This window comes from Prionailurus viverrinus, chromosome D1, assembly GCF_022837055.1.
Source record: "Prionailurus viverrinus isolate Anna chromosome D1, UM_Priviv_1.0, whole genome shotgun sequence".
Classification (NCBI taxonomy): Eukaryota; Metazoa; Chordata; class Mammalia; order Carnivora; family Felidae; genus Prionailurus; species Prionailurus viverrinus.
The window spans coordinates 106,411,177-106,435,182 of NC_062570.1; the positions used below are offsets into that span (position 1 = coordinate 106,411,177).

The 24,006-nt window shown below is 55.1% G+C and overlaps 1 protein-coding gene across 2 annotated transcripts; it reads right to left on the bottom strand.

Moving 5' to 3' along the window:
• SYT12 (synaptotagmin 12) lies at positions 1–20,538 on the bottom strand. 2 transcript variants are annotated; one of them, XM_047823851.1, is made up of 9 exons: positions 20,449–20,538; positions 20,193–20,330; positions 14,103–14,158; positions 9,841–10,034; positions 7,468–7,860; positions 4,527–4,742; positions 3,872–3,992; positions 2,878–3,011; positions 1–1,189 (listed from the first exon to the last, which is right to left on the bottom strand). In XM_047823851.1, exons 3-9 carry the CDS (start codon positions 14,134–14,136, stop codon positions 1,016–1,018), a joined length of 1,266 nt encoding a protein of 421 aa, XP_047679807.1. In that variant the 5' UTR covers positions 14,137–14,158; positions 20,193–20,330; positions 20,449–20,538; the 3' UTR covers positions 1–1,015. The 2 variants fall into 2 exon arrangements, with proteins under 2 accessions (XP_047679807.1, XP_047679806.1); XM_047823850.1 differs by lacking the exons at positions 20,193–20,330; positions 20,449–20,538 and adding an exon at positions 19,730–19,824.
• Between the last annotated feature and the right edge of the window lie 3,468 nt (positions 20,539–24,006).

Below are 24,006 nucleotides of genomic sequence, written 5' to 3' on the forward strand. Positions count from 1 at the left end.
TGCCCCAGCTCAGGCAGCCCCTTTCCTCCAAGGCCCAGCTGGAGGGCCTCCTGCTACACCACGCACGGGCAGCCCACAAAAGCCTCTCCCATGGGCCCCCTGCAGTCTGTATTCTGGCCCTCCCACTGCCCTCCAGCTCCCTAGAGGCCGAGGCATCTCTCTTCCCAACAGGGCCTAGCCTGGAGGTACCCCAACAAACGCCGTGGAGCCAATGCCTAATTCAGCTGGGACCGAACACAAGGACCTGGCTCTGGGCCTCTTCAGACCGCTGGGCTTTGCAAGGGTCACGGTTCAAGGGAGCAGATTTCATAGAGCGTGATTCCAGAGCCAGTGTTTGCCGCACCCTGCAGGCCTCTGCTTGGCCTGGTCTCCTGGTCACTTCTCTTGCGCAGAGAAAGGCCCTCGTGTCCACTGCAGTAGGACAGTTTGTGATACGGAAGTTCATGTCCCTGCCTTGCTGAGGCTGGCTGCCTGCCTGGGACACATTTAGTTCTTTCCCTGCCCCTCAGGGCTCGGCTCCCATCTCGTCCTAGCAGACCCCGGAGCCCTCCCAAGTCCACATTCAGCACTGAGCAGATCCCCAGGGCAGGGGTCTTGCCCTCCGGACATGCTAGGGGCTGTGTCCTGTTCATGTCACGACTGCTGGTGCCTAGCACAGCACCTGGCCCCCAAGACTCACTCGGTTCCTGCATGTGGCCGAGCTTGGCACTGGCCTCCCAGCAGCCTGTTGGGGATCTCAAAATGGGGGCACAGAGGGCCAGTGCCAGGCTGCCCGTTCCTGGGTCACAGCCCAGCCACAGCTGGTCCTCAGTGGGAGAAAATCCTGGGTCCCTAGACACCTGGCCAGGCCTGTTCCTCCACTGCAGTCTGGGCAGACGGACCAAGATGGCTCACGGGGGCTCCAGTGGGGGACCCCAGCATTTATGGCTCCTGCTGGACTATGGAGGGGCATCAGAGCGGAGCTTGCGCCGGGCCCCAGGCAGCTCAGTGCCCACCCTGGCCCGTTTTCCAGCTGCTAGTTTCGCCGAACAGGGTGCCACATGGACACGGGCCTGCGCAGCGTGGCCAGCATCTGGTTCCAGTGCGTGGTGCCCATGCCACTGGCTGACGGCCCGATGATGACATGGCCCACGTTGTCCCCTCGGCCATCGCTGCTACTCTCAGCCACCGTCACACGGAGAGACAGGTCCTAGGGAGGAAGTGACATGGGTGCTGGGGACCAGGGGCAGTGCCGGAGGCCCTCCGTGGCTCCCAGGACCCTGTCTACAGGTGCCAGGCCCCAGCGGGCTGCCAGGAGTGGCTCCCTGAATCTGTACCCCTGATCTGCCTATGCCCACAGGCTTCTGCTGCTGCCTCCCGACACAGTGGCGGCTCTGGACTGCCAGGTTCAGATGCTGGCCTCACCACCTCCCTTGCTGTGTGACCTTGGGTTCTTCCTACTTAGCCTCCCATCTGGAGGATGGTAATAATCATAGTTCCTACCTGTACCAGGAACAAAGTGAGTTAAAATGTGTCGACTGCTTAGAATAGTGCCTGTACACAGAGCATCTCAGATGTCTGGTTATTCCTAATATGATCACATGTTGGACTCACAGTTGAGGAAGGAAAAAAATGTGCTTGAGATCGAAGTGGAGAGGTTGAAAACCAAACCCAGACTGACCCTCTCTCTCTTCTCCTCACCCCCGCTCTCCCTCCTCCTCCACCGCCGCCCTGGCCCGAAGAGGTCTCCCACCCTCGGAGGCTGTGGACTAGTGGCGCTACAGCCGCTCCGAGGGAAGTAGGGGACAGATGGACAGTCTGTCCCACGAGGGTGGCAGGACAAGGCAAGGACACCCAGCACCAACTCCAGACACTGGGATGTTTGCCTGGATTAGGAGCTTCCAGAGTAAGGCAGAGTTCTGGGCTTTCAAATTCAGATGGGGTGTCAGATTAGGTGGGTTCTGTACAGCCCCGTGACTGAGGGGCAGGTTTTGGCTCAGGGCACAAAAGGACGTTCTCACTGGCAGGAATGTCCCAGCATGGAAGGAGGTAGTGAGGGGAGGTGGTAAGCTCCCCATCCTCTGAGTCATGCAAGCAGGGCCACCGGTGTGGCACAGGCCATATCCTCTGTAATCCCCCACCCTTGGTCTGTGACATCTGTGCCAGGAGAGGGGTCTCCCTGGGGCCCATGACCTTCTGAAAGCCATGGAGGTGTGGGGAGCTCGGCAGGGTCTCTGCAGGTAGAGCCTCCAGAGACTTCGGGCCAGAACTGTGGGCCCTTGGGCTCCCCTGGCTCATCTCCAGGCCTTTGCATCTCCTTCCACTGGGAACCGGCTTCCCCCAGATCTCGGCTTAGCTAACCCCTCTCGTAAAAGCCTCCCCGGGCCGCCAAAGTCTGGCATGCGCTTAGTGGATTAGGATTGTCTGGAGAGGCGCCTGGGTGGCTCAGTCAGTTAAGCATCTGACTTCAGCTCAGGTCATGATCTCATGGTTTGTGAGTTCGAGTCCTGCATCAGGTGAGTACGAGCCCCTCTTCGGGTGAGCCCTGCTTCCCTCTCTCTCTCTCTGCCCCTCATGGGATTCTCTCTGTCTCCCTCTATCTACCCTCGTTCACTTGTGCCCTCTCTCTCTCTCTCTCAAAAAAAAAAAAGGATTGTCTGGGGATTTTCCACCTTCCCCTTGTGAGCAACAAGGAAGCAGTGCCTGTGTCCCAGCACTGACCACAGGGCTACTACCTAGTGGGTGCTCCATAAATGCCTCTCAACTAGAAAGGGGAGGGCTTGAGACAAACCAGTGCCACCTGCAGGAACCCTAAGAAGCTAGGCCGAGGGCCTGGAGTGGCCCCAGAGCCCAGGAGCCACCTGGTCTGGCCTCCACCCCTGAGCCATCCCCCCTCACCTGGAGCACGATGGCTGGCACCGAGAAGATCATGGCTTCGTTGAACACTGGGTTGGGGTCATCCCTCTTCACGGCTGTCTTCTTTTTGCTCATCTTCCTCCCATCCTGAAGCAGGTACACTTTGACGAAGGGGTCTGTGGGTGAGCAAGGGGTGGGGGTCAGGGCCAAGGCCACATCCACTTGGCATAGCTCTGCCTGGTCCTCGCAGCCCGCTGGCTCCAAGTGCCCCGAGCCTTCTCTGTTGCCATTATCTCCTACAGTCCTGCCATTGGGCCTTTATTTCTTTCCTATTTTACAGATGAGAAAACTGAGGCTCCTACACGAGTCGGGAGAAGAGCTGGGCCCTGGGCTCAGGCAGCCTGCCTCCCGGCCCACACAAGTGCTCCCTTCACGTGACGCTCTGGGGAGTGGGAAGGACCCACCGCTTCTCATTCTATAATGAGCACAGACGTCAGGCCTGAGTCACCCTGCGCCCGCTCAGTGGAGCCCGACTCTGAAATAATGAGTCCCTCTCTACTTGTCACCCTCCCCGCACTGGGTGTCCTTGCTGTACCTGCCTGGACCATGGATCCCCCGAGGCTCCCGCTAGGTCGTTCCCCCAGCCCTTGGTTTCTAGTTCTGCTCCTGTAGACTAGGGGCATCAGGTCCTGCCTGGCACCCACACCATCCTGGTGGCCCTGGCCCCCATGTGGGATCTGGGATACAGTCCAATTTCTGGGAGTGGAGCTTCTGTCATGAATTCTAGTCCTGGGAAGCGGGTGTCTGTCTACCGTGGTTTCTTCCCAGCACCCCAGGCACCTGCTCTCAGACTCCCATCTCCCCCACCATCCCGAACTCCTGAGCTCCTGGCTCCTGAGCTCGGCCAAAGCTGGGGGCGGAGGGGCCTGGTACGATGCCCCACACCTGCTGACGCCTCCCGCTGCCCTTGGCCTAGCAGCTGGGTCACAGCTCCCACCAGCCACATGAAGGAGCCAGCCAGCCAGCAGGGCCTTACCTGCCGTGGTCTTGTCGTTGGTCCAGATGAGATTCTTGGCCTTCACCACCACCACAGTGAGGCGCTCAGCCGTAGGGAGGTAGCTGAGGGACAGCAAGATCTCGCCCACAGCGTCGGCAGCCTGGAGGACAGGTGACCGGCTCAGAGGGCTTCCGAGGCCCCCCTGAGGACTTGAGAGGTCCAGGGAAAGGCAGGAACTTCCTTCTCCACTGAGAAGTTTTTACTCTTGCCCTTACATGAGGCACCAGGCTGGTGGGATTGAGAAAGGGACCCCACTGCCCGCTCCACGAGGCATGCGCCAGCCCTCCCTCCCACCAGGCCTGGGTCCTGCCTTGGAAGGAGGACCAGAGGTTGCCTGTGGCAACCAGATGCAGTCCCTCATTCCAGCCCAGGGAAAACATTCTGTAGTAGTAGCACACAGAGGTCCAAGTGGACTGGGGTTCGTATATCATTTGCTTAAATAGCAACGACAGAAGAGTGGTAAACAGTAATTAGGGCATTTTTGCTTCATGCAGTAAACAGTTTCTGTGAATGTGGCTCAGGCCTCTCTCTCTGTCATTTCCTAAAGAAGTCAGGGCTCGGACTGTCGTGGAGGACAGTGGACTCCCCGCTCGGAGACGGGTGCGTGTGACGCTCTCTTCGTGGGTGGACTGACCTTGTTCTGGTCCTGTAGGTAGAGCCAGCCGCTGAAGGGCTGTAGCGGGAGGTCGAGCACGGAAAGCTTCAGCTCCACCACGCCCGTGCTGATGTTCCGCTCGTCCTCATCGATGCCAAACACGGAAAACCGCAGGCTCTTCTCCTCCAGGGCTGCAGGGTCCAGGGGAATGGAGAACTTCTCGTCAAAGAAGATGGAGTAGGCATTCCTCTGGATCTGCACAGAGAAAGGGACGTGGAGGGAGCTTCAGCTCTGGGGAGGAGGTGGCAGCCAGACGCCCGTGAGGCCATGGTGGGGAGAGAGCACCGGACAGAGAGTCCAGAGGCCTGGGCTCGAGTCCTGGCTCTGCTGTCCCACGACCTCAATGCCAATTCTTTCTTTGGTGGCTCAACCTTGGGGATTTTTTTTTTTTTTTAAGTAGGCTCCACCCCCGACGTGGGCCTTAAACCCCCAGCCCTGAGATTTAAGTGTCGCGTGCTCTACTGACTGAGCCAGCCGGCCACCCCAGCCCTGAGGATTTAAAAGCCCCCTGTCCTCCTCTCAGTGGCGGCCTGGCATTGGAAGCTTCCACACCCTGACACCAACTAATTCCCACCCTCAGTGCGCACGGCTCCACAGAACCCTCGCGATGCCCAGGAGAGACTGGTCTCCTCTTTGTCGTGTGTGTTCAGGTCCAGCCTTGGGCCAGGCGTGCAGTAAGTACAGTTAATTGTGGAGTCGAGAGCCGCTGATGTCCCGGCCCCCGCAGAGCCTGGCCCAGGATGGTCTGAATGTTGTGGGATGGATGGACGGATGGAGCGATCGGGCGAGGCTGGGAAGACTCCACTTCCAAGCCCCGTCCTGCCTGGTGGGTGCCTCTGGCCTCCTCCCAGGAAGCTGTGGGCAGACCCCCCCCCCCCCGGGGAAGGTGTCCTGGTGGGCACGGCTCCCCTTTCCCATTGGGGGTTGCCTTAGTCACTGCCTGGCAATATTTAGAGAGGAGCTCTCATCTCTGGCACTTCGCCTGAGGCTGGGGGGCTGCCCAGCCTGGGGGCAGCCACCTACTTGCTGGGACTAGCTGGGCTAGGATGCTGAGAAGCCTGCCTTCCTGGGAATGAATCTGCCAGCACCTCCAGGCGCACTGAAGCACACTCTGGTCACTGCCTGGCTCGTGGGAAGGTTCCTCTTCCACTGCTCCCTGGGAACCACGTTCCTCACCCAATTGCCTGACTGAGGACCTTCAAGGGCTCCTTCCCCTGTGAGATTAAGTCTACCTCCTGATCTGGACCTTGGCATTTAGGCTTTTCATGATCTGGCCCCATCTCTCCCTCCTCCTGCCACATGAGTCACTTTGCTGTCCCTCGTCCACAGGGGCTCGGGTTCCCGAACTATCCATTCTCTGTGTGTTATGTTTTATGAGCACACAGGTGACGGGAAATGGGAACCCCCGGGCCAGGTCCTGGGGATGTGTTGGGCAAAGCACTCTCCTGAACCTGTTTCCTCATCTGTAAGATGCCCTCGGTCCATCCCACTGGGGCTAATGAGAGAATCACAGATGGGTGGGCTCTGTGAACCAGACTCTCAGCACAAATCAGGCTGTGGTGGCTGCTGTCTGCTAATGTCCCTTCTCACGGAAGGTGTCCAGAACCCCCCAGGATCTTCTAGGCAGTCCAGGCCATAGGCAGCGTGGATCCAGGCTCAACAGGGACACTTCATGGTCCTGATACACAATCTGTTGATCACTTCCCAGGGACTGGGCTGAGGACTTTGCATATAGTAGCACACCCCTTCCTCAAGAATTATGTTGCTCATATGACAGATGGGGAAGCTGGGTCGCAGAGAGCTCACGGACTTATCCAAGGTCACGCTACTAGGAAGTGGGACACTGATATCTCAACCCAGAGGGTGAGGTTTTAGGGTCCTGCTCCTTACCACTCACCAACTGCCTCTCTTCGGCCCCACATGCACAGGGTTGTGGTCAGTTGTTGACCATCCTGGGGTGAGGGAGGCAGGGTGGGCTGGGAGAGGGATGATGGTGTCCACCCCCGAGGGACAGCCCGCTTCAACACTGTAGAGTGACAGGACACAGGTGACTCTTCAGAAAGCACTAGGTCCTACAGACCCTCAGGCTCCACCTGCTTTGGTTAGAGGCCGCTGGGTGTCAACCTTACCCACCTCAGAGGACTCCCCACCATGGCATCTGGGCCCCTGCTCCCCCTAATCCAGCCTGGAGTAGAATGTGTCTCATGAAGGCTTTGCTCCCTCTCTTGGCGAGACAGAGGGACCCATGGAGGGGTAGCCTGGTGGGGCAGGGTGCTGGGTGCCTTCCCCACCCTGTTCTCACCCCCAGGAGCTGACCTCCATGGGCTGATCAACAGGCTCCTTCGGCCTCTGGCTTCTGGTGGGGTCTGGGGTCGGACAATGGGGGTCACTCCAGGGAAACCAGAGGACCCAGGGAGCTGGGGGTGCTCTTTCCCTAGGTCCTTCCCTGCGGTACTGCTGTGGTCTGACAGGCATGTCCCCTGACCAAAGGGCACAGCGCCTATCAATGTGGCAGCCCCACCACGCGCCTCTCCCCTTTGGCCTCCCCTTCCCCTCGCCCCTTCAGACGAGGGTGCCTCTCCATCCCTGAGGCCGCCCCACACCACTGTTAACAGTCCTGTTATTAACCTGTCCCCAAATTAGCCAACTTGAACATGTCACCCCTTTCCTACCCGGACCCCAGGCTGACCCGGGGGACAGGCATGGGAACGGACAATTGCCACCCACTGGATATACGTGGTAGGATTGCCGAGAACCGCGCACGGCGGGAGTCGTCAGGCTGGTGACACCTCCGGCTCTGGGATTAGCACCCAGAGCTGTCGCGTAGCACCCTCCTCACATCCGGCCCGGCCCCGCGGGCCTGGCGGCCCGGGGAGGGCTCCCCGAGAGCCCCGCACGTGCCTCCCCTGCCCCCACTCACCCGGGAAATGCCCACGATCTGCTCATCGGGCAGCAGGCTGACGCGCATGAAGCAGGACTCGAAACCGGCTTCTTCGCGCTCCAGGAGGTCCTTGCCCTGCAGCACGGCCACGTGGAGGGTGTGGGAGGCGGCATCGTAGTCCATGCTTACTTCCACCTGGCCCAGCGTGAAGTCCTGCCCGAAGGTGTTGCTCACGGAGGAGATGGAGTTCAGGGAGTCGGCCGACTGGGACTTGCGGAGGGTCCCGTAGGGGGCCAGGTCCAGCTCCCGGCCCATCAGCTCCAGGGGCCCCAGCTCGCTGATGCTCTCAAACGTGTCCTCGATGCTGAGGCTGCCTTTGCGACTGGGCGTTCCCCGAGTGCTGGCCCGCTGGGCATTCCAGGCAGGCACTCTCTGGGGGAGAGAAAACGGGACGTGGGAGCATGGCAGATGCAACAGGCTGTTGGTTGGTCTCGTAAGCCCTGTTCATTCAAGGCACCTCCTGTTCCCTGTGTGCAGAAACGGTGCCTGCCCTAGTCAGGAAGTTCTTTGTTTAATGCCATTTCACAGCACTCACCTTTCTCTCCCGAACCCCGAGGAAAGAAAGCTTTTTCTCAAAACGCTTCGTGATATGGACTGAGTTCCACGCACAAAGATGTTCACTGCAGTGACGTTTGTAAGAAGGAAACGTAGTAGGGCGCCTGGGTGGCTCAGTCGGTTACGCGTCTGGCTTTGGCTCCGGTCATGATCTCACAGTTCGTGAGTTCGAGTCCTGCGTCGGGCTCTGTGCTGACAGAGCTTTGGATTCTGTCTCCTTCTCTTTCTGCCCCTCCCCCACTTACACTCTGTCTGTCTCTCTCTCTCAAAAATAAACAAAAACCTTAAAAATTTTAAAGGAAAAGTAGTTAGCAGGGAGAACGGGTAAGAATAACTAGACGATAGCTACTCAACAGATCACTGAGCAGCCTCCGAGGATGTTTACCAAAACGTTCACAACAGAAGGTTTTCGTGTTGGGTAACACTCATCCTAAAACTCAAATTTTTCCTTTCACTAAGTTGACCTCGGGATTTGGGAAAACAAAAGTCTTTGTGCCACAAGCATCTCCCATGCCGTTTCATAGCCCTCATAGCCATCATTAAAAAAAAAATGTTTTTTAACGTTTACTTATTTTTGAGAGAGAGTGACAGAGCGTGAGCAGAGAAGGGGCAGAGAGACAGGGAGACACAGACTCCAAAGCAGGCTCCAGGCTCTGAGCTGTCATCACAGAGCCCGAGGCAGGGCTCAAACCCACGAACCGCGAGATCATGACCTAAGGTGAAATCGGACTTTTAACTGACGGAGCCACCCAGGTGCCCCCCATTACTATCATCTTAAAAATGGGCCACCAATTTGTCCCTGAATGGACAGCTGTGATTACCTTATAGACCCCCTACTGTTGGACATTTATGTTGTTTCTCATTTTTCACAAATATAAATAATGCAGAATCAAATAGCTTTCTTAAAATCCTAGCTCAGAGGACACAGTCCTTTCGAAAGCTGCTGACACATGTTGCCAAAATGCTCTTTGGGAAAGTTGTGCCAATTTACAGTCTCCGCCTCTCTCCCCTCCTCCCTCCCCCCCCCCACCACCAATGGGAGATAGCCCCTTCACACCCCAATGAGCATGTGGGGCTGCTATCTGGTAAAAGATTCTGGCTGTGCTCTCTGGAACTCTATATGATACTAGAAAAATTCTCTGCCAAGTGTCTAATGATGAAGCATTCAGCAGTATATATTGAGAGCCCTAAAAGTGTTTGTAGTCCCTGACACAGTAATTCCACATCTGGGCATCCATTCAAAGTACATAACCCTAATGAAGACAAAGTTTTACATATACAACATTCACTGCATTATTTACAATGGCATTTAGTAAATCATGGCACGTACATAAAAAAGGAATCTGACGCTAAAATAATACTTATGACGGGGGCTCAACATTATGGGAAAATGCTTTCGGCTGGGAAATGAAAAGAGCAGGGTATAAAATTCTGTGTAGAAATGACACCCGTTGTATAAAAACCTATGCATGGAAAAAAGACTGGAGGATACATTAAAAATACCGGAGAGAAAGAAATCCAAATGTTAATAGTTAAAATACAGTTAACAGTTATTTGCCACTGGGTGGTGACATTTGGGGAGGGGTTTTGCTTGTTTTTTTCCTGTATTTTTCCCAGGATGGTTTTTAAAATTGAAAACTTTCAGTCCCTCACAGAGTATTCACTGATTTCGCAGCACTGGGCTATGTTGGAAACGTGGAGGAGGGACCAGGGTGTCTGTTCACAGGAGGAAATTAACCGGGAGAGAGCAAGGGAGCGGGGAGGGAGGGGAGGCCACCGCCGGGACAGAAGCCTCACCTTCTGCTTGGCCTCTGCGTAGGTCTCGCCATACTTCTGCTGAAGGTACCTATAGTCGTAGTTAGGGAACGGGGAGGGGCTGGGGAAGCTCCCCGATGTCCAGAGCTTCCACAGGCTCACGGCCGCAATTCCCAGCAGCGCCAGGGCCCCAGCGGTGTAGACACCCACCTCCCAGCCAGGAGGGCTCTTGATGACTGCAAGGGAAAGGCAGCCTCTCATTAGTAGGCTCTGGGGTCCCCCAGTGGTTACAGACTCCCACCCAAGAAGCAGACAGTTCAGCACTGACTTATTTATTCACTGAACAAATATTTATTGAGTGACTACTGTGTGCCAGGCTCAGTACTAGGTGCTAGGGGATCCAGCGTTGAATAAGACATATGTACCTTGAGATTTCTGCTTCTATCCCCTTTTCCACAGAAGCACCCATTCCTACCAGGGGTGGAATGGGGGTGGGGACACAAGGCCAGACCAGACAAAGAGTTGTGAGCAACAGTTAAACGCTCCTTAGGCTTTCAACAAATGGGGTTCTTCTCGCTTCTTTTGAGTTCTCTGAGCTCATAGCCTTCCAGATAATCAAAGCAGCCTTTTGGGGTCTGGAGGAAGAGGGAAGGGGTTTGGGGAGAAAAGAAATGACCCCATTTTTGCTTTACCCTCATTTAGAAGAACCCAATGTCCAGCAACTGATAGATGGACAAAATGTAGTCCATCTACACAACGGAATATAATTTGGCAACATAAAGCTACTGATACACGTTGCAATGTGGTTGAACCTTGAAAACATCATGCTAAGTGAAAGGCATCACAAAAACCCACATGTTGTATGATTCCATTTATTTATTTATTTGTTTGTTTATTTATTTATTTATTTTTAATGTTTTTATTTTTGAGAGAGAGAGAGACTGAGAGCGAATGGGGGAGGAGCACAGAGAGGGGGAGACAGAATCCAAAGCAGGCTCCAGGCTCTGAGCTGTCAGCACAGAACCCAATGAGCGGCTCAAACTCGTGAACCACGAGATCATGACCTGAGCCAAAGCCAAACGCTTAACCGACTAAGCCACCCAGGGGCCCCATGTATGCTTCTATTTATTTGAAATGTCAAGACAAATCTGTACAGACAGAAAGTTGATTAGTGATTATCTGGGGCTGGGGGGACTGGGGCGGGGGCAACACAGAATACAGGGTTGCTTTGGAGGATGATGAATATATTCTAAAAGTTAATAGTGCTGATGAGTACACAGGTGTTAGGTGCACCGAATTGTATGCCTAAAGTGGGTAAATTGTATGGTCTGTGAATTTTATCTCGATAAAGCTGCTACCAAAAAAAAAAAAAAAAAAAAAAAGAATCTCAGCCAGAAGTGAGAGAGAGGTGGCTTTTAGGCTGTGCAGGACTTGGAGACAAATCCAAATGCTCAAATGTGCTTTCTTCATTGATAAGTAAATAACTTTCCCTGAGTCTCACTGTCCCCAGACATAGTAACTAACTGCCCCCTCAAGTGTGTTGGGTGAGCCCCCACTAGCAGAAGTGACCTTCTGTTGGCAAATAGAATTCTCGAAACCATTCTCCGTGCTGCCTCTATACTCAATTCAAATGGGGAAACGGGTGCACAAAGATAAACATTTACAAAAATAAATGACCTTTTGCCCAAGGTCAAAGAGGCAGGAAGGAATGGCACTGGGAGGCCAGCTGTGGCAGCCAGACTTCAGACCAGGCCGGAGTAACCACTGCCCCACCCAGCCTCGACCCAGCACAGTTCCCAGACTATGCAGGGTAGAAAGAGGTGGGGAGGGCATTTCAGGGGTGAAGACTGACGACTGCACATCCACTGAACACCTATGGTGTGCGAGCACCCTGGTGAGGGAGTCAGCCCCAGCCCCAGGCCTAACTCATTGTAGGTTAGGGGCAGGACAGAAGGGCAGGGCCCGGCCTGCAGCCTTGGCTCGTATCCAGCATGTAGCACCCTATGAGGTCTCTCCCTCCACTTGCTAGAGTAGGACAGCCGGGGCTGGGAGAGGCTAGTGAGCACACCCAGCCATTGGCCCAAGGCCACAGGGTAAGAAATGCGGAGCCTGGCCACGGGTGCCCTGGTTCCTTGGGCAAGCCACCTAGCCACTCTGAACTTGAGCGTCCTCATCTGGAGAGTGGAGATGACCACGCACCCCAAGCAGCGGTCCCGCCCTGGGGAATTTATCTTGCGGAAGAAATCCCAGCAAATTTTATGTCTGCTGTGAGTCATCGAGACTGTATTTATAACAGCAGAAATGTGGAAACAGCCTGAAGGTCCAGCTGAGGGGCCAGTGGGGGCTGGTGGTGCTGCCTTGGGAGGGAGTATCACTGGCCTTTGAGAACTGAGGTCATTAGGATGTCACTGTGGCAGAGCAGGAAAACGTTTCCAGCATTGTTAAAAGAAAAAAAAAATCAATCCATGACACGGTCTAACCACACAATTTTGACATAAAAATCACAGGCCCTATGGATAAAGGCTGGGTGGGGACCAGGGACAAATGAGAGAAGCTAGAAATCAGGATGGAGGGGCTGTGAGCAAGCCCTGTTTACTCCTGACTTCTTGACAGAATGTAATTTGTGGGCTAACCCAAACCACAACAGAGATCTACGGAGGGCCCCAGGCGAGCCCTGCCGAGGCACGAAAGTTCTCGGCGTCTGATGAATAACGGATGGCCTGGTAAACTGGAGAGTGAGATGTCCATGTGAACCTCAGGTGGCTCCCGGCAGGGCCTGGGTGGTCCCAGGGGCAGGGAAGCAGGTGGGCCTTGAGTTCTGAGGTCCTAGCAGATAACGGTCAAGGTGACCCGGCACGGTGGAGCCAGGCTCCCCTGAAAGCGAGGATCTGGGGGGAGGGAGGGCCTGAGGGCGTGCAGCCTGCATCCTGCTTGGCTGGGAAAGGGGGGCATTGAAAGGAAAAGCCCCAGGAAGGTGACACAAGATGATGACTGTTAATGCTCATTTATTTATTCCTTTTATTGACTACAGCCTCGGGGTGGTATGGAAAGAATTCCCAAGGGAAGTGAGGCCTCAGCTGAGACCAGAAATGAGGAGGAGGTGGAGGCAGCCGAGTGGCGTGGCGGTAATAATAGCTTCCTTTACTGTTTACTCTTTGCCAGGCCCCGTTCCAGCGCTTCATTGCATATTAACCCACGGAGACCCTGGAACAACCCTGTGAGGAAGGTTCTATTATTACCCTCATTGCCTAGATGAGGAAGCTGAGGGACAGAGCAGATATTCGCTGCCTGACAGTCTGGCTCCAGATCTGCACCTGTGACACCCCCGCACAGTCCCGGGAGCTTAGCCAGGCAGAGGCAGGGAAGTGCTCCGGGCAAAGGGAAGGGCATGTGCAAAGGCCTGCTTTGGGAGAGAGTTGTGTTCGCGCTGGGTTGGGCACTTTGTGTAAGTTAGGTCACCGAGTCCTCCCAGCAGTCCTTGAGGCAGGCCTCACTGCCCCCCGGTTTACAGATGAGTAAGTGGAGGCTCAGAGAGGTTTCATCATTTGCCCAAGGCCATGCCAGGGCCTGGGCCAAGGCCTGGGAGCCTGTAGGTGAAAGTGCGGTCCCTGGTCTACCCTTCAGCTCAGCTCTGGGCTGGTAGGGGGCTGAGCCAGGGGAGCAGCTAGAGTGTTGGGGAGCACTGGCCTGGGAGTCAGAAGACCTGGGTTTGCGTCCTGCACTGAGCCTCCCTTCTCCCATCTATAAATGGAGAGGGGAACCCACGAGAAAACATGGCAAGTATGTCTCAGCTCTGACACCACCCACTATCAGCTGGAGAGCGGCTGCTATCTCGAGGCAGTTCCCAAGCTCAGCACCCACTGGGGCACACACAGGAAGGTCGGGGCTGCATCTCAGGTATTTGCCATCCCTGGACTGGGCCACCTCTGAGCTTATTGTCCTGTGGCTCTAACATCAACCTTCTTGGGTTTCTTCTCACTTGGCTACTCAACAGGCTCTAGGAATGGCCCCGGGGGAGCGGATTCTGCATCTCAGTTTCTCCTTAGGGAGCACGGGACATGGGCCTCCTGGGGGACTCCTCCAGTCAAATGTAGGGAGGTGGTTCCACAGGAAGGAGCCATTGGCACAGAAGGATGACGAGACCTTAGACTGGTCCCCGCCCCATGTCCCCAAGGTTGTGTGGCCTCGGGCAAGTCACTGTCCTTACTGGTAAAATAGGGCCATTCCTGACGTCCCACTGACACCCCCTGCCCTAGGCCTGGTCGGGGAGCCCCGTGAGATGGCATGCTTCCACTGGGACTCACCGCTCAGGTGGTATTCTGCCACATCCATGGCCATGATGACCACTGCAGCGCTGGGCCTGGAAGGGGAAAGAGAGTCAGCAGGGAGGGCTTTGGAGGGCCACCAACCCCAACCCTACGCCTCGACCTCCACGATGCCAATGGGCCTGTCTTCCAGCGCTCAGACTCAGCTGTGAGGAGAGCTCAGCCAAAGGTAGGTGGTTTTTAAATAGCATTAAAAAAAATTTTTTTTTAATGTTTATTTATCTTTTGACAGACAGCATGAGCTGGGGAGGAGCACAGAGAGAGGGAGACAGAATCCAAAGCAGGCTCCGGGCTCTGAGCTGTCAGCACAGACCCCGACGTGGGGCTCGAACTCATGGACCGCGAGATCATGATCTGAGCTGAAGTTGGACGCTTAAGTGACTGAGCCACCCAGGCGCCCTTAAATACCATTTAAAAAAAATGGACTTTAAAGCTCTTTTCAACCAGTCTAAGACCATCTTACTGTCAGGGTTGCCAGATAAACCACAAGATGCCCAGTGACATTTGAATTTGATTCATTTTTAGTACAAGTATGTCCCATATAATATTTAGGACATGCTTACGCTTAAAAAAAAAATTCATTGTTTATCTGAAACTCCAAAGTTCCTGAGCATCCTGTATTTATATTATATCTGCTAAATCGGGCACCCCTACCTCATTTCCATCCTACCAACAACAGGCTGACCAGCAAGGAGGCTTTGATTCTTTGCTACTCATTAGCGTGGGCCCTCGAGGTGTTCACTAAGCCTTTCTTCAAAAGCTTTTCTTTCAATTGGAAAGGAAAGGCTGCATTTCCACAATACTCTATTATCAGTCCTTCCACGACTCAGGATGGTTTCCTCCCCACCCCACCCTCCACTTCCAAGTTTTGTGAACGTGGAAGGTCTAGGTTGTTCTAGAAAGGTCCGGGCGTCAGGCAAGCCATTACCTGAACCCAGGTGACTGCTCATAGTTTTATTACTGTCGTTGCTGAGAAGTAAATGTGTCTCACAGACATACTCGAAGGGACTGGAAAGGGGAGGCCGGGAGGAGCTATATCAGCCTCAGCCCCAGGGGCACAGAAGGATGGGACGGCCCCTGGCCCCGCAAAGGAGGCTGCAAACAGGTCACCCTGTGACAACTACAGAGTGCTTGCCCACCCAAGAGCCGCTGCTCTTCCGTTCCCAGGGGATGCCAACCCTGCATTGCTGGATCTTCTGGCTCTTTATGTTTTCATTTCATTTTATTTTTTAAAGATTTTATCTTTAAGTAATTTCTACACCCAGTGTGGGGCTCAAACTCACAACCCTGAGGTCAAGAGCCGCATGCTCCACTGACTGAGCCAGCCAGGCGTCCCAATCTTCTGGTATTCCTTCCTTCCTTCCTTCCTTCCTTCCTTCCTTCCTTCCTTCCTTCCGGATTTTTAAAGCAAAGCCAGATTCCTGGATTTTTTTAATGTGCAATTTCCTGATTTTTAAATGTAACCAATTCACACAAAAAATGCAAATACTGTTCAGGCACAGGGCAAAATACTCCTGGGCTGTGGCTTGGCTAGCGTGTTTGCAACCCACTCGAGCATGCTGTGGGTTCCCTTTGGGACTAGGGTCAAATCAGAGGGTAAGCATTTCCCTGAATCCTGGGGTTCCCCCCAGTCTGTGGCTCTGGAACCAAGAAGTTAGGGTGCTTTGGTCTAGACAGAGTTATCTAGCACATATGGGAGTTGTCCAAAGTCCCTGGCAGGAGGCCTGGAGAACTGGGGCAGGACAGGGCCCTGGGGCCAAGTTCTGCAGGTGCTCAGACAGCTCCTTGCTACGCAGAGGATGACCCAGTGAGGTGTGGGTCCTTCATGGTGACAGGAGGGAAATGCTAACCAGGGAGGCTTCACTCATGCTGAGGAACAGAGGCTCATTCCTGGGACCTGGGCAGGAGACTGTGATGACAGTTAACCTCGCTGAGCACTCCTTACGCCTGAGAGAGCGATTCTAAGCACTAGTCAACACAGGCCATCTGGCTCCACACTCCTAACTTCTGTGCCTTACTGCGGAGGGGTATACAGTTTCAGAACTTTCCGAAGAACCTGCAGGACCAACTGGTCACTGTGAACAAGTCCAAGGTGGCCCTAGTTCCTGGCAGACCACGGTCTGGATACACCAACACGCACATGTCCCAGCCTACCTCTGCCTTGCTGGGAATCCAATAACGCCATCAGCTTTCTTTCTGCTCACTTGGCACAAGCCGACTTCGAGAATGAGGCTATGCTAGCGTGGGCTGGGTACACCGCGGTGGCCAGTGCACACGGCATGGGTCAGAACCCCGTATCTGCTGTATCAGACCTAGAGCAGTTGAGGGGTTCCCAGCCCTCTGGGGCTGGTCTAGCTCAGACCCCAGACTATATCACACTGCCACCTTCCCCCCTACACCCCTCATTGTAATACCCCTTCCCCGGGAGCTGTGATTTCACTGAAGATGTGAATGATTCTGAGCACACCCAAGCCCCAAGTGGTCCCGCAGTGGTCCCCAGTGGAGGGGCAGAAACCAGAGCACATCTGCCTGAATGGAGGGAGGAGAGAACTGGGGTGGGAGAGGGGTCAGGCAGCCTGAGCACAGCTCTGAATCTCAGATCTGCCCCCTCACTAGCTCTGAGCCTCAGTCTTCCCATCTGGAGAATGGGGCTCACGGCTGCCCTATCAGGGTACCAGGAGGGTGGAATGAAAGGTTAGTGTAGTCTGGCTTGGTAAATATTAGCTGCTGTGGTTCTTGGCCTCACAATCAGCCCAAAGTATGTTTTATTTGTCTTAAAAATTGGGGAAATTCCCATTAAAAATTGATTTCTAAAAGAAAAAAAAAAAGCTGGATTCACTGCTTCCCTTTAAAAGTATCTGAAGACAGTGGTCTGCATCCCCCTACCCCCGCAAAACAGCGGGGCTGGAGCTGAATGGGCTCTGCCCCTTCGGACATGTCTGGCACCTCCCATCCCTCCATTCATTTCCTGCTGGCCCCTGGAGCATCTCTGCTCATGAACCTGGTAAGCAGGCCTTTGGATGAGCTATGGGAGGTTAAGAAAGGTCAAGTGATTTGCCCAAAGCCACAATGCCAGCAGTGGTAAAGCCATGTCCGCGGCCCGGACCAGTGCCTCTGCCATTAGTAGCCACAGCCCCCAAGGATTTCACGTATGTGTTTCCATCACCTCCCCCAAGACCCCCACGGGACATATCCTATTATTGACCTGGTTCCACAGAGGAGGAAAATGAGGCTCAGAGAAGGGCAGTGAATTTGCCCAAGGTCACCCAACCAGCAAGCAGGGAGCTGAGCCTGAACTAGATCTCGCTCTGTAGCAAGTGCCCTTCCTAATGGCTTTACTCACCATCCCCGAGTGCCCCTGACCCCATCTCACTGACTACCACCTCAGCAGGCTCCCACTGGCAGCCTGGGGGTCTACCAGGCAGAGGGGCTGTGGCTCTGGCTCGCAACAGGACGCTGACAAGGCGCATCGGGAGGCCAGGGCGGACCGCGACCGGAGTCTCCCGAGTTTCTGACACACAGGAAATGGGCCACAACAGGGACGAGCCAGGGCTGCCCCAATCTCACACCCGAGCCCCGCGGATCCACGGCCCCTTCTCTGGCATCTTTCCCCACCTAGTCTATTCGTTCTGGCCCCAATCTCCCAAACTCGAAACTGCATGAAGTTTGCTCACTGGAAAGAGCTCTAGATTCGAATCCAGGCTTAATCAGACCGACCCGGCAATACCTAACTACTGCTGTAAGCATAGACATGATATATGCCAAATGCTCAGCACGGTGTCTAGCCTGTACTAAGCACACGATACAGACCTGATGACTGACTGGGTAAGTGGATCCCCATTTTATAGATGAGGAAGCTGCAGCCCCAGGTCACTCAGCATTTAGTAGCAACACTGGGATTGGCGCCAGGGTGTGATGGATCTGGGCCTGGGCTCTTGGCCGTGATGCCACCTCCTGACCCAGCCTTTTGGGGGTGGAGGTGGGTGGGAGGAACTGTCACTGGCCTCATCGGAATTGGACCACAGTCGAGGCCCCCTCCTGGGCTTGTCAGAGAAATGGCTTTCCAGGAATTTTGTGCCTCTTCGGGGAAGGCCGGGCCCCATGTCTCTGTTCCCCCCACCCTGTTTCCTTGCTCACTGTGTCCCCACATCACGTCTGTGGCCAGCAAGGTGTTGACTGCCCCCCCCCCCTATGGTCATCAGGTAATAGGATGTGGGCACAGGGCAGCCCTCAACCTCCCAGGCTGCAAGCCTCTTTAGGATCTTTAGGTTTGAGATCTTTTCAAGTGCTCCCCCCATCCCTGAAATAATCACATCCTGCTACCATCCCCCCAAAGCCCGCAGAAACCACAGTGCAGACCAGCTAGGGTGGTGGTGGCTGGCATTTATTGGGCATCTATCATGTGCCAAGTACTGTACCAAGGACTCGCCATGTTTTATTTCAGCAAATCCTCGCTGCCTCTCCGAGAGGGCTGCTACTCTGCCCATTGTACTGGTAGGAAAACCGATACTTGCCCAGTGTCACCAGAGCTGACAAGAGACAGAGTCCAAACTTGAACCCTAGCCCGGGAACCTCCACGCTCCCAAGCTGCTAGGTGGAAGGTTTTGGATTTCAGAGCGGAGAGGGCAGGGGGTTTGGGCACTTGTCTTGACTCTTCTCCAGACTGGTGAGTTAACTTGGCTGGAACTCCTGTCTGCCCTGAGCCTCGGTTTCCCCATTTCTAGTAAGAAGCACATTTGCTGCTGCTCTCCACACCTGCCCCTGCCCCTGCCCCCAGCTTGGAGAAGGGGCTGACGCTCCAGGAGCAGCTTTCCCAGTCACTCTGGAGTGGCCTCACTGACTGAGCAGCGTGGCACACAGTTCCTCTGCAGCCCTGGAAAAGGGTCACCAGGATGGCTGGCTCAGGGCTCCTCCACCCACAGGCCTGGCTCCAGGTCCCCATGTCCGGCCCTACTCTACCCCCTCTTCAACCCAAATCTATAGCCCAGGGCCCAAGACAGGGCAAACTTCCTCTTCCAAAGAGCAGCGGCATCAAGGCTTTCCCAGGAGCCCCCGGAAAGCCCCCACGCAGGCCAGTGACACTGGTCCGGGCTGGGGATCCTCTCCCAAGCTCCGAGGGCCTCCTGGCGATGGGGTGCGACATGCCTCTCCGGATCAGAGCATTTCCCGAAGACCCAGCACCCCTGCCGCGGGAACCCCTAGGGTATCTGGGGAGCGGTGTGCGGGGGTGGTCTGACCCGGGAGAGTCGCGAGCGGGTGTGCCCCAGGGGCGGTGGGGACAGTCAGGATGCTGAGTGTGAAAGTGAGGGGCGCTCGTGCGGCGCGGGCGCCGGGGAGGCGTGTAAAAGGCCGGGCGAGTCGCGTGTGTGCACACGCGGGACGGGCGTGCGGGGCGCGATGCGATGCGCAGTGCGCGGACTGGCCGGGCCGGGGAAGGGCGCCCGGCGTGCGCTGTGCCCGGCGTACGTGTGCAAGCGCGGCGCGGGTGTGCAGACGCGCAGAGTGCGCGGAGGCCGGGGTCCGCGGCGCGGGGAAGGGTGCGCTACGCGCGTCCGCGCGCCAGACCGCTTCCCGGTGGGAGTCGGGGGCGGCCGGGTGCTACTCACCCCGGCTCCGCGGAGGGGCCGCTTCTACGCTCCGGCTCCGGCTCCTGGCTCGCGGCTCCCGGCCGGCCTCCCGCAGCGCGCACGCACCGGCGCCAAGCCCGGCCGTCGCCGGCAACGCCACCCCTGCAGTGGCGCCCGGCGCCCGCCTCGGAGCAGCGCGGCGCGGCGCGGGCCGGGGGCTCGGCCGGGCCGGGGAGGCAGACGGGAGCTGCGCCGCAGTCCGGGCACGCTCCCAGGAGCCCGCCGCGCGCTCCCTCGCGCTCGCCCGCCCCCCTCCCGCTCCCTCTTTAATTTAAAGCGACAACCCCGAGCGCTCTCTCCGCTCCCGCGAGCTGCGCACCGCTTCCGGGGTCTGAGCCGAAGATCCCCAAGCGCGCCCCGCAGTCCCGCGGGGTCGCCCGAGGCCGAGCCCAGCCCCTCACTCCCAGGCCAGGGGACGAGGGTGGGGTGGGGATGTGCTCACCAGGTGCTCGGAGAGGCAGGCGATGCGCTGGACGCAGGCCTGGGTTCTAGCCCCAGCCGGCAGCACGCTGGGCTATCCTGGTCCCTTTCTGGGCCTCAGTTTCTTTTTCCGTTAAACGGGCCTGATGCTGCGCACCTGCTAGAAACCGGTAAGAAAACAGGTGGTAGATGGAGCCGCGGGAGGTTTCCCCTTTCCTGAATGCATAATTACCCCTCCCACCGTAATTGGGCTGTGGGGCAGGCCAACATCATCTCACTTAATCTTCACAAAGATCTAATGGGTTCGTGGTCACTCCGTTTTGACATGAAGAAACAGGCTCAAAGAGATCCGATGACCTTCCCAAGGCCACAGAGCCAAAGATCAGAGCCAAGACTTGAATCTACGTCCGTGTGACTTCAAAGCCCATGCTCTTAACCGGTTAGAGGTCGCGCTTTCTCTCCCAAAGGGATGAATGAATCATTCAGGAGATATTTATGACGCCCCCGCTGGACTCTAGGCAGAGTGCCAGGTGTGGGCGATCTTCCATGTTCCTGGAACAGGGGGACAGGTCCCACCCTACCCTCGCAGTCTGGCAGGGAGGCACGCACTCATCAGGGGCTGCGCGCGTGGGGGGTGGGGAGGGGCAGGTGCCACAATGCCAGTGCTGTGGGCACAGTGATCAAGAGAGCAGGCTTGGTGAGCACCTGGGAAGTCCTCTGGGGAGTGGTGGGGGGGGGGGGGGGCGCTGGAGGATCTGGGATGAGGTGAAAGGAGAAAGGATCTCAGACCGGGAGTGATGTAGGAAACAAAGGCAAAAGAAAAAATTTACATTTCCTAACTACCAACAACCCACAGAAAAGTCCTTGAAACAGACAGAGTGACCTTCCTTTGGGAGCTCAGCTGCCTCGATGTTGACACTTTGCTGAGGGCAAAAGGCAATCTCAGCTCAACATTATTCTGACCCCCAAGATCCTGTAAGTCTGCTTATAAAAATTCCTTTGGAAGGGCACCTGGTGGCTCAGTCAGTTAAGCCTCCAACTCTTGATTTCGGCTCAGGTCATGATCTCACAATCTGTGGTATCAAGCCCTGTGCCAGGCTCTGGGTTGACAGCTCGGGGCCTGCTTGGGATTCTTTTTCTGCCCCTCCCCTGCGTGCATGCTCACGTGCTCTCTCTCTCTCTCTCAAAATAAATAAACATTAAAAAAAATTCCTTTGGAAACTTCCTTTATCTCTACCATCCAAATATATGTTAGCAAAATCATCCTCCAAGCATATGGCCCACTGATGTACATCTGAAGGGTCTCATGACCAAGGTTTTATTAGACAGTAATAAATGACCTTTCCCTAACAACAGCTAGCCCCTCAAGGTCCTGGAAACCTTGCTTCCAAATTCCTTAGAGACTTCTGCTAACCCTAACCCCCTCCCAACTTGAAAGTATATAATCAGTCGCTCCTCACAACCCCAGTGCAGCTCTGTGTGCCCACAGGTCCCGTCCCCATGCTTTAATAAAACCACCTTTTTGCACCGAAGACATCTCAAGAATTCTTTCTTGACCGTTCACTCTGAACACCATTTCCACAGCAGGTAGCAAGTGTGTAAAGGCAGCAGTGGTTCCTGGATCATCTACCCTCTGGGACTTCAGGGCTGAGAGCAACCTGTGGGCACTCCTCCCAGTAGGAGCTGGGTCTATGCCGGCCTTATGGGGGAGTGGGCTTCCTTGGCCTGCAAGGCCTGACCCTGGGAAGCCAGGGGTGCAATTTCACTTATATCCACAGGAGGCGCCCTTGGTTTTTGCTTATTTTCTGGGTCTGGAAGAAAACAGAGGCAGGGCATTACTTATGACCTTGGAGGTAGGTACCAGGCACTGGGCCGTGGGCTTTCACTGCCATTTCTCATTTAACTTAATCTTCACATTCAGCTGCAGCTTTGGAATGATTGAGCCCATTTTCCATGTGAGATCACCCAAGCCTGAGGAATGACAGGGTTCCCGTTTGGGCGGGTGTGGTGAGTTAGATACATCATCAAGTCCATTTCTGGGCTTCTATGGGAGCCGCAGAAAGCTGAAGTTGAGGCTGGTCTGGTTCTGGTGTCAGCCCTCCAGGCTGATGCAGGAAGTGCCCTGAACTTGGTAAGAAATCTTGTAAATTTCATGCTAAACCCTTCCTCGGGCAGAAAAGCGTATGCACTGTGCACCAATGTCAGGAACCACAAGTGCCTGTCAACAGGTGTGTGAATGCATCGGGGGGGGGGGGGGGGGGGGGGGGGGGGTATAGTCACATGGCAGACATGTAGCAAAGGGAGAGAAAAACTACCACCACCTGCAACAAGGTGGATGAATTTCACCCGCAGGTGGTGGTGAATGGTGCTTATCGTGTCAAGTGAAATAAGCCAGACACAAAAGAACACATGCTGTATAATTCCATTTACTTATTCCATTTATATATTTAAGAAAACCAGGCAAAACTACTCTCTGTTGTTGGCAGTCAGGATGGCGGTTACCATGAGGGTGGTGGCTGGGAGGGCCTAAGGGGATTCTGGGAGGCTCCTCATGTTCTGTTTTGTTGTTGTTGTTGTTGTTTTCAAGTTTACTTACTTATTTATTTTAAGAGAGAGAGAGAGAGCACAAGCGGGAGGAGGGGCAGAGAGAAGGAAAGACAAAAATCCCAAGCAGGCTCTGCACCATCGGTACAGAGCCCGATTTGGGGCTGGAACTCACAAACTGTTGAGATCATGACCTAAGCCGAGGTCAAGAGTCAGACGCTTAACCAGCTGCGCCACCCAGGCGCCCCTCATGTTCTGGTTTTGATCTCGGTGTTGGCTCCTGGGTGTGTTCATTTTGTGAAAATTCCCAGCATTGGACACTTGCAGTTTGCATGCATTTCTGCATGCATGATCCACTTCTGTCTACAAAAACAAAAGCACCTCCTGTGCCTGCCCACCACACTGGAATAAAAGCCAGACTCCTTTCTGTGGTCCGTAAGGCCCTGCTGGTCTCTCCGACCTGTCCTATCGTCCTCCTCCTCACCCACCGATCTCCCGCCTCTCAGGCCTTCTGGTGTTCCTGACACCTGCCAAACCATTTTCCACCTCAGGGATTCTCGCTTGCTGGTTCCTCTGCCTGGAAAGCTCTTTCCCTGCTCGTGCTCCCTCTATCCCCTCAACATCACCCTCAAGCAGTCACCTCTACAGAGAGGCCCTTCTGACTACCCCACAGAGAATCCTCCACCCACAGTCATTTCCTTCAAAACACCAGCCGTGATCTGCAATTATTTCATGTATTTGTTTACAGTTAATTTTCTGCCTCCCCCACTAGACTAACAGTCGCAAACACACGGCACAGTTACTGTTTGCCAAGTGTTCCTCTAACATTGTATTAAGGCATTGAGTCCCCACCCCAACCCCATGGGGAGACACTACTTTTAGGCCTATTTTACAGTTGAGGCAACTGGGGCTCAGAGAGGTTATGAGGTTACATGTAACTTGCTCATGGTCACACAGCTGAAAAGCAGCAAAGCTGGGGTTTGAACCCAGGGAGCCTGGCCCCGGAGTCTCTGCTTCAACTCTACACTTTGACAATGTTGCCTATCTTCTTCCTTGTAACCTAGCTGGGATGGTGCCTGGCATACAGTAGGTACTCAATCAATGTTTGCTATGTGGATAGTAAATGAACGAATGAGAGAATGAAGGGTTAGTGGAAAGTGGGGGGGAGGGGCTTGGATCCCAGAGTGGCTGTTGAGGAGAGGAGGTGTGCGATGGTATTTGGAGTCCCAACAGCAAGCTAACCAGGGAACTGAGAGCAGTTGGAGGTTCTGATACAGTTGGAACTAACTGCA

What these genes read in the sequence shown, in the direction of transcription:
- SYT12 (XM_047823851.1), bottom strand. Translation starts at nt 14,136, where the DNA reads ATGGCCATGGATGTGGCAGAATACCACCTGAGCG. An exon ending in GGCAGAATACCACCTGAGCG is followed by an intron (nt 10,035 to 14,102) that starts GTGAGTCCCAGT and finishes TTTCCCTTGCAG; the next exon opens with TCATCAAGAGCCCTCCTGGC. An exon ending in CAACGACAAGACCACGGCAG is followed by an intron (nt 3,012 to 3,871) that starts GTAAGGCCCTGC and finishes GCTCACCCACAG; the next exon opens with ACCCCTTCGTCAAAGTGTAC.